The 10,410-nt window shown below is 42.8% G+C and overlaps 1 protein-coding gene across 5 annotated transcripts in view; it reads right to left on the bottom strand.

Moving 5' to 3' along the window:
- celsr1a (cadherin EGF LAG seven-pass G-type receptor 1a) overlaps positions 1-10,410 on the bottom strand; it is a 110,187-nt gene that overhangs the window by 9,807 nt on the left and 89,970 nt on the right. For all 5 annotated transcript variants that reach the window (XM_020601361.1, XM_020601360.1, XM_020601363.1 and 2 more), the window contains exons 26-29: positions 4,560-4,734; positions 2,604-2,716; positions 1,076-1,155; positions 768-894 (exon numbers count right to left, since the gene is read on the bottom strand). In XM_020601361.1, coding sequence (XP_020457017.1) covers positions 768-894; positions 1,076-1,155; positions 2,604-2,716; positions 4,560-4,734 — 495 coding nt within the window. The remainder of the gene's footprint in view (positions 1-767; positions 895-1,075; positions 1,156-2,603; positions 2,717-4,559; positions 4,735-10,410) is intronic.

The following is a 10,410-nucleotide window of genomic DNA, read 5'->3' as shown; positions in this document are numbered from 1 at the left end:
CCCCAAGAAACCCTCCATCAGTGGACTGAACGACTACAGACCTGTCGCCCTGACATCTGTAGTTATGAAGTCCTTTGAAAGACTGGTGTTGGCCCACCTGAAGGACATCGTAGACCCCCTGCAGTTCATCTATCGGGCAAACAGGTTAGTGGACGATGCAGTGAACATGGCACTGCATTACATTCTGCAACACCTTGACTCTCCAGGGACCTATGCATGGCCCCTCTTTGTGGACTTCAGCTCAGGATTCAACACCATCATCTCGGACATCCTCCACTCCAAACTGTGCCTGCCCCCACCTGTCAGTGGATTACTAGCTTTCTGACAAACAGGAAGAAGCAGGTGAGGCTGGGGAAAACAACATCCAGGACTCAGACTATCAGCACAGGTGGTCCCCAGGGATGTGTGCTCTCCCCTCTGCTGTTTTCACGCTACACCAATGACTGCATCTCAAAGGTCCCCTTTGTTAAGCTTCTTAACTTTGCTGATGATACAACAGTCACTCGTCTCATCTGAGACAATGACGAGTCAGCCTACAGATGGGAGGTTGAGCAGCTGGTCCTGTGGTGTAGCTGCAACAACCTGGAGCTGAACATGCTCAAAACAGTGGAGATGACAGTGGACTTCAGGAACACCTGGCCAATAAAGCAGATTCTGATTCCCATTCTCTCTGCATGTGTGAAAATAAGCCTTTAACCTAATCAGATAGCTCTTAGATCTGAGGGGTCAAGAGGGGTCTTAGAGGTTAAACATAAACACTGTGTTACCTGCAAACAGGTGAAGGCAGCAAACAGGTAGTGGAAGGTCATTATGTTGCTGTTGACTGCCATTAGACCAAGGATCCAGGTGGCGCTGATGAGTAGCAACAGGAGGAAGGCCATGCGTAGTGCAGGACTGAGGAGGGAAACACACACAGATGACCAGATTTCTTCAGCAGCCCAGACATACTCAGTAGAATAACTCTTCCTTTTATGTAGAATTTTGTTGCTCTTTCCAGAATGGAAACACCAAGGTCAGATATACCTTTTGGATGTTTTGCTATGTGCACAATTGTGAACGTGACAGTAAAACTTACATAGCTCCTGACTTCTCCATAGCCCTCTGCCTGCGACCACAGGAAGCCTTTGCAGCAAGAATAAAGATCACTATGTTTACCTACAGAAGAAAAAGGAGAGAGAGGTTTTACTTCAATTAAATTTATTTGGATTTTGATCATTTTATCTATATATATATGTATATAGAAAAAATCTGAACTATGAGTAGGAGATGTATGTATCTGAAAGGTTGTAGAATTTCACATGAACTAGTTGCAAATGTCTGGCTATAAGAGTAATCAACAACTCTTCACATAATTGGGCTGAACTCATCATGAACCCAGCCTTAAACCTAATGACTTTTCAAGCAATTTCATGTCACAGACAAATTTCCAACACTGTAATGAAATCATAAGTCCTGCTACAATCCTGTTGCACTTGCATCATCTCCATCGCTTGGTATAAGGTCATGATCCGAGCTGTTTTAAGTCTTTTTCTTGTGAATATTTTAAACAACCAATTGGTACGCCCTCTCCAGTACCAAACAGTAAAACAGCTGTAAATACATAATACATCTATGGGTAAATATGATGGTGACTTCATGTCTCAGAATCGTGCAGGTTCTGTTGGACTTTTACAGGGGAGGAAAAACTGGTGGAACTGTGAAGTGTCTGTTTGACGTGTCATCCAGTTTGTACCATGACTGAGTAGAGAAATAGTGGATAGACCTCGCAGTGCCCTTTCAGTCAAACAGGATCATGTCCACCTTTGCAAAATCATAGTCTGACTGGATCCAACCTACAAGCAGCTGGCCTGTGAAGACCCCGGTGGTGGTGACTGATCAGCTCATCAAGGCTGGATTCCCCTGGAGCACAGTACCTGTTTGTTTTGACTGCTTGAGGCCAGTGTGTCTGCCGCATGTGATGTGTTGCTGGTTAACGAGCCGATTAACGATCCATGATGTTATTGTCGGTGTTACACTACCTGTTGGGATTTATTTCACTGCTTTGGGAATGTATGTGGTGGCGGAAGACGCAGCTACCACCGGAAGAATTTACCCACCTTGGAGCTACTTGAAAGGGAGCAATGGTTCCACTACTCAGTGGGACTTAACGGTAAGTTTAAAAAACACATGTTGTATGTCTGCTGTAAGACTGTTGTAAGGCTGGAGAAGTTACGATGTCTGCATTATGCCAGTTAAAATATGGGGTTTCTCAATTTCCTGCTTTGTTTACTGTGTTACACATCTCTTTTCATCGGTACATATACCCTTGTTTACCTATCTATGACCACTTGCAACACAAGACCGGCAGCAGTAGTTGTGTACAGTTCATGAACTGTCCTCTTGTTTAATGGAAGAGGCTTTTTGGCTCTCTCATTCTCAAACAATTACAAACTACTTGGTTTATGAGTGGTGCCAAGCTAATCTAGATTAAACATTACATGGCTGGAAATGAGCAAAATGAGCATGCCATGGGCACCTTAAGTCTTTTTTTTATTTTTATAATAGTCTTCTACTGTAAGGCCAGCTTAAGAGAGACAACAGGAAGCATCTGTCATTGCACATACCAGGACGACTACAAAGATGGGTCCAGCAAAGCTCCAGATGAGTGTATCATGGACAGAAAGCCAGCAGAAATCTGGGTTACCATAACCCTGAGGGTCCAAACCTACTGCAAGACCTACACATGCACACAAAATGTGGACAAAACATCAAGGTTTTTGAATAACAAAGTCAAGATTTCATAATAGCTTCAGCTTTCTCCCTCTTCTCTTTAGTTCTCCTTCCCCAAATATTCATCCAATTACATTTTTCTCAGGAAAATCCCAATCACTTATCATCATTCATGTTGTGCTCTTTGTATATTTAACTCTTTGGGCCCTATTTTGAGGATCCACGACATCTCATCAAGATGTTTTGGCGCAAGTGGTATTTAGGTGTGTCCACTGGAGCTGTACGTTTCTGATGAGCAGTCACAGGCCACATCAACCTGCCCAGTGTTTGATTTTTTGTTGTGTCTTGTTGCTTTTCTTTTTGTTTTGCTCTCCTCTATCCACTCACCCCAACCGGTCAAGGCAGAAGGCTGCCCACCAAGAGCTGGGGTCTGTCAGAGGTTTCTTCCATTGAAGGGGCTTTTCTCTCCCCACTATTGCCAAGTGCTTGCTCAAGGGTGATTTGTTGGGTTTTTCCTCAATATTATTAATAATAATAATTGTAAGGTCTAGACCTTACTTTGTAAAATGTCCTGAGACAACATTTGTTGTGATTTGGTGCTATACAAACAAAACTGAATTGAAAATTGAATTGATACAAGTTGAAAAATGTTTCAAGCTCCCATGCAAGTAGCAAAAGGACTGTATTTGATCTCCTCATTAAAGCAGGGGTGCGTTTTAGACCTAACATGCAATTATCCAATCAGTGTGTTATTTCACATCTCTTTTAAAAGATGCCTGGGTTTGAACATTTGGCGGATTGCTAGCATACTGGAGGACTTGCCAGGTCGGATGTCAGTAAGCATTTCCACTGGGAAAGCAGATCTGCTCATGTGCTAGATGAAGGCGCACCATCACTAATCAAAATGGTATTTATCATAAATACACAATATTCAATTAACACAATGACATCTTTTTATATTTAAGTTTTGCATGCCCTGCGCAGCGGGACCCAGGGTATAACAAGCACAGTGCACAAGCATTGTGGACACACCTACAGAGGCACGCATCACAGCACGATCAAAGCACCCATTTTGCTGGTTTTTGCTGTTTGGTGGCGCAGACACTGTGTGTATTACCAATGCTCCAAAAATGTATCTGGACACACCCCATTTAAATCTGGACACACCTGCTTAGTAAAAAGGCAAAGTGATGCGCATGTCATGAAGGTGATAATTGCACAGGTAGGAAATTAGAAAACTCAGACGCGCTACCCACGCCACAAAGCATGGGTTTGCTGCACCATAGGGCCCTTTGTACTGTATGTCTCTCACACTGTTTCAGTTCAAACTACAATCAAGTAAGCTCGGCTAGTTTTCACTACTACCAAAGCATGTCAGTGCATCACAAAATATATAACAGTAATCTAATGCATTACATTAATCACAAGGGTTATAAAAGTACTGTATGTAGTGAATGACGGATTTAAAGAAGCCATGTCAATTAGAGCTGTCAGATGAGTGATGTTATCTAGAGAGGCTACAAAATTATTTTTATAATAAATAAACCAACAAATTATTTGTTTGGGTTTGCAGGCATGTTAAGGCAACTTTCCAGCCACACTTTTCACCACCAGAAATTGATGTTTTTAAACATGAAATTTATGTTTCTGTTTTTGCCCTATTGTGACATATTATGGACATTCAAGTAAAGGCTGTCTATATCTCATTTCGTCTGTCTTCCCATCTCTTTCTCAGCCTATCTCATATTCAGTTCAATAATTCACATGAAATCTACCTGACAATCTGCCATTACTCTGTTTTTATGCTTGCATACAGTAAGTGTACTTGTGTATCTGAGTGGATGTCTTACCAGTGATAATAGCTGGTATGCCCCAGCCAATGGCATAGTAGAACCTCATGTGGCCATGGTTGATGTCGCGCAGCTCAGTCAACATGCGGTAGATATGCAGCCCCTCGACAAACATCCAGGCAAAAGTGCACATGTAGAAATAATGGAGGAGGATGGCTATGATTGTACACACAAACTAAAGGGAGGTAACAGAGAGAGAAATTGAGAAAAATGAGAAAAGAGGGTTGGAGAAAAAACTTTTAAGTATGACTACAATTTTTCAAAATCCAAAACATAGCTGTGTTTTTAACCACTTTGGTCTTTTCTTCAGCTCTGGATCCATGCATCCATCCATCCATGCAGTGTGCATCATACATACAAAAAGGTTCTTACTGTATGTAAGGATTTGTTCTTTTTGTTTATTTTATATCACTGTGAATCAAACAGCTTTAGATATTGAACTGTTGGAATGACAAAACAAGCAGTGTGAAAATGTCGCTTCAGGTTTCAGGAAATGGTAATGGGCATTTTTAACTATGTTCTTCATTTTATATACTAAGCAAATAATTAGACAGTCTAAAAAATAGTCTAAAAAGTAATTAAGAGATTAATATTCTCATTTTATTAACAGTAGTATACTGTTATAACTAATACATAGGGGTGTGACAATACACCTAGCTCATAAGATGAGATACTGGAATCATGAGAAGCAGACAAGACCATATTTAAACACTATTTTTAATAATAATAATAATAATAATAATAATAATTATTATTATTATTATAATCTTCAAAGACAAAATATATGAATGGAAAAGGTATTTTATTTGACTGAAACTTACAAAATGCAAAACAATGCAGGTGCATTTTAAAATATTTTAACTAATCATCTTGTAATGAATGTCACTTCACTTCTACTTTCTGAGTATGAATTATCATGCAGTAAAAGACATCAATATACAAGTAATGTAAAAGGTTTTGCCACAAATTCAAGTACTGGCTTCTCTCCTGTATGATTTCACATGAGCCTCTTCAAACCTTATAACTGTGCATGATATATGCATGAGCTTCTAACTTCCAGCTGTGCCCAGACTGAGTATCACAGGTATGAAAAAACGTAGCCCTCTCCATTGCATTCACTGCCAGCGGCACCACTGCTGCAAGAGGATCCGGCAAAATGACACAACTCCATGTGGCTTAAAGGTTGGACCTTGTTCATCTTTCACCACAGTGGATGGTGACATCATCCAGCAAAGGTGCTGTGTTGATCAATCATATATGGGAGACAATCGGGACGTGGATGCCCAGGGGAAGAAGATTCTTTTGTTTACCTTGTTAGCATGAGCATTCACTGCTATTCACTTTTGACTTTGGGCTACTGTTAATGCACCATAAAAACAGGCCATGCATTTTCAATAGTACTGGATATTAAATGGTGTTCTATATCTATCAATGCAGACACGCTAGTGGCAGAATTGGTGCTAAGGTAGAGTAGGCTAAATTAGCAGCATGGCTAACCAATATACAATGGAATGAAGCCACTCACGTTGACTCATCACAACACAGTCGTATTGGACACACCTACAACCCCCCTTGTTGTGAAGTATAACTACTTCACTACAAGGTTCAATTCATGTATTGTAGTAATGGTTCAAACTATCTCCACACTTCTATACATCCTTCCCTCCCTACTTCCATGTCTGCTGCTGTAATAGAGGAACGCAGTGTGTCAGTGAGATGAGCAGTTGAGATACTGTATTTTAATAATGTTGTGCATTACTGTGTAAATCAAATAGAAAGAGAAACTACTCTGACAGGGTTATAGATCATCCTGCATATATCCTTGGGCAAGTACTGACAACATTCCACAGTTCTGACACACACACACACACACACACACACACACACACACACACACCTAAATCACTAAATGGAGGACATGTATACACACTGCACACAAATACCCACTTATGAGTTCAGAAAGATGGGAAAAAATTGATTCATCTTTTTCTTTCTCTGCAGGCTTGGCTCCCAGCTTTAATAAAAATCCATATAGGTGCAGAGAACTTGTGATGTAGTCAGCGTATGAGACCCCCTCATCCTAGACAAAATACTTTCTATGTGGAAAAAAAAGGACAAGACAAACACATCTTATCTGGAACCTGTAAACTTGCTCATCTATCACCGTGGTGTGTTGGTCTGAGTTGGTCACTAATCATTATGGTTGCTATAGTTTAATCAGAGAAGCTCAAGCCAGCTCCTGTTAGTCAAATGTGATCTGATCGGTCAGAAATGAACTGTTGAAAATAACCCTAGAAAAGCAGTACATACATTTTTATAGATGGTTGGGTCCCCTCTTTCATATTTGGGTCATGGCCACCTGTGATTGCAATTGAATTCGGTTTTTGTTTGCAGTGGAATGCACACACATTAAAACCTAATCTGATACATTCCACACAGAACTCCAAAACTTTACTGGACAGAATTATTGACACCTTTTCAAAAATCAGAAATGGTTGTATGTGATGCTCCTTAAATTTGTAATGAAATTCACCTGTAGCAATCAACAGGTGATGCCAATAGAGAAATAACACTTGCAACCAGTAAAATGAAGAAAAATTGACTCAACCTTATGTCATGTGGACCAAACTAAGTATGGAGAAAAAGAGCATAGAATTGTCTGAGGATTTGAGAACTACAATAGTGGAAAAGCATGGACAATCTCAAGGCTACCAAGTCCATCTTGTCAGATAATGTTTGAGTAGTGGACCAAAATTCACAACAGACTGTCAGGTTTGCCCGGTGGCACCTTTCCTCTCTTCTTTTCCTCGCACTAGTCAGCTCCCTTGCACTGATTACTTGATTAGACACACCTGCCCCGATTCACTGATACTCACCAGCTGCGCCTCGTTAGTCTCCCTCCTTATGTATACACGGCTCACTGTTCACTCCCTTGCCAGTTCTTTAGGCCCTGACTATGCTCGTTTGTTTCTTTGCGCCAAGTACGTCCGCTGCCTTTGTTTCGCTTTTTTTTCTTCCGTGTTAGCACTAGTCTCTATCCTGCCCGGCCGTCACTGGTTCTCCTCCTCCTCGGACCGCTACTCTGGACGCTGGTTTACCTGAACTCCACCAGCCACCACCTTACAGGTCGATGCAGTCTCCATTAATCTGTTTATCTGTTGTTCTCTGCTCTCAGCCATCATCGACTCCACCCCGACCAGCCCAGGAGTGAATCCAACCTCCGCAGCCCGGCCCATCATCGCCTCATTGACTGTGTTTTCTGCTGCCGCTGGTCGACACCCGGTCCTCTCACTCCTCATCCCTTATATTGTATATATATATTATCACTGTTTGCACTGTAAATAAACCCCACTGCTTGCACGAAGTCAGCCATCTGGGTCCGTTAATTATTCCGCTCGCTCATCTGTGTGTCGGGCGATCGTAACACAGACAGAATTATGCTTACCAGTTTTTATATCAGAACTCGGCAATAGATACCAATGAAACCGCTCAATGAGTATTGATATAGCAGAGGGAGCTCCAGGCTACAACACAGCACTTTTTCTCAGGTAGTATCACATCCAAGTACTAACCAGGCCCAGCCCTGCATAGCTCTTAGAAAACAGGTGAGATCAGGTGCACCCAGAGTGGTGTGGCTTTGTAACACTGGGGAGATGGACCCAGGAGGCTGGCAATGATAGTGGAGTGGCAGATGAGGTGTAGTCAGTTGCAGGTGATTGTGAACCGTCAGACTGTGTCCTGGGGGAAGAACCAGTGGCTCTGGGCAATGACGGAGGGACGAGCTGCTTGGTGAGAGATGTGACACATATAACTCGGAGGAAAAAACAAGGGGAGTACTGCCACTCCGGAAAACAAAAAATACTACAGAGCGTCCACACATAAAAATATCACTAGGCTACAAAAAAAGGGACTGCTGCAACAAAACACAAAAAGCTGGCAAGGGCAAAAATGGGCAGCAGAGAAGAGACCAGAAAAACTACTGAAAAACCAATTGGCGGGCTTCCAAAATCCAAGGGCTTGAGGCAGTTTTAGTAGCAGAGTCACCAAGAGGACTCAGGCAGGCAGAGTATAGGTCTGGTAACACGTGCTGGCTCAAATGTATGGTTTAAGTCTGACAAACAATCCAACAACTGCAGAGGAGCAGCAAAACAGAATGTGGGATGAAGATAATGAGTAACAGGGAAGTGGGATTTGCCAGGTGATCAGAATCAGTCACTTATTGGCAGTAGCAAAGCTGGAGAGAGTGTGATGGAGAAAACTAGGAAGTTCCTTGCAAAATAACTGTCTTTAGTAGGAAGCCAGGGGCGGAACATGAGATACTGTATCTCCAGAGATCTTGCTGTTCCTGTGTCCTAACTGTGTGCAACATTGTCAAGACGTTTAAAGCCCACAGGACTGTAGCTAATCTTCCTGGACATGGACCAAAGAGAATAATAGATGACGGATTACAACAAAGGATTATTCGAAAGGTGGATAAAGAACCTCTATCAGTGTCCAAACAAACTCAAGCTGGCCTGCAGGCACAGGGTGCAGCAGTGTGAGCTCGCACTATCCGTTGCCATCTGAATTACAAGGGAAGATATAGTAGGATACTCAGGGGAACCCCACTGCTGACACAGAAACCAGAGTGGAGTTTGCCCAAACTTACCTGATGAAGCCACAATCCTTCAGGAGGAATGTCCTGTGGACAGCTGAGACTAAAATTGAGTTTTCAGAAAATTAAATGAGGCCTTCAAAGAAAAGAACACAGTCCCTACAGACAAACATGGTGGAGGTTCACTGATGTTTTGGGCTGCTTTGCTGCTTCAGGCTGTGGATGTCTTAACGGTGTGTATGGCATTAAATTCTGGGGCAGAATGTAGGACCCAGTGTCAGAAAGTTGGGTCTCCGTCAGAAGTCATGGGCGTTATAGCAGGACAATGACCCAAAGCAGACTTCAAAAACCACACAGACATGGTTTCAAACAATATTCTGGAGAGTTCTGAGTCTAAATCCCATAGAGCACCTGTGGAGAGATCTCAAAATAACATTTGGGAGAAGGAACCCTTCAAATCTGAGTGACTTGCAGTTGGCAAAAGAAGAGTGGTCCAAATTCCAGTAGACAGGTGTAAGAAACTCACTGATGGTTACAGGAAGTGATTAATTTCAGTTATTTTGTCCAAAGGGTGTGCTACCAAATATTAAGTTGAGGGTGTCAGTAATTCTGTACAGTCTGTTTTTGTAGTTCTAAGTGGAATGTATCCGAAATGCAGGGGTGCCAATATTTTTGGCCATGACTATATCTAAACACAGAGGAGATGCTGAACTGATATGCACTGTTCTATTTCGTATAGGCTTCACCCTCTAAGAGCTGTTGTTATTGGGTTCACCCCTCACGCTTGCGCAGTCCTGAAGAGATTCTTTCGCACCCTGTGCCCTGCACTGGGCTGTCCCCAAAACAGGTCTGCTGCGATGGCATAAATGCCACTGTGACCTGTGATCGGCTCCCTCCTTTTCTTCAGCATTCTAAGAAGAAACATCATGGGTAAGTACATTCCCTTTATCATGGCTGAGAGCCATTCCTCACTGCCAGACTCCAGTGCTGCGCCGCTGTCACCGTGTGCCCAGGCTGCAATCCGGGTTTCATAACATGTTCACACGCCAAGCCAGCGCTCTCCCCCAGGCAGTTTGCCCCCCTTGGTGCTCCCTTGCCCGCAGCAGAGAAGTGCCGGGTAGTGGCGTTCACAGCTATCAGGGCGGGGCCCTGACAATGCCAGTGGCTAGGCTAGGCTAGACTAGGCTAACCACAGTGATGGTCCCTTGGTGCGTGCCCCCCTGGACTTCTCGGCGTGAGTGGGCCACTCACTCCACT

The sequence above is a fragment of the Monopterus albus genome, unplaced genomic scaffold, assembly GCF_001952655.1.
Source record: "Monopterus albus unplaced genomic scaffold, M_albus_1.0 scaffold51.1, whole genome shotgun sequence".
Lineage (NCBI taxonomy): Eukaryota > Metazoa > Chordata > Actinopteri > Synbranchiformes > Synbranchidae > Monopterus > Monopterus albus.
This window is presented reverse-complemented; position numbering and strand designations above follow the sequence as displayed.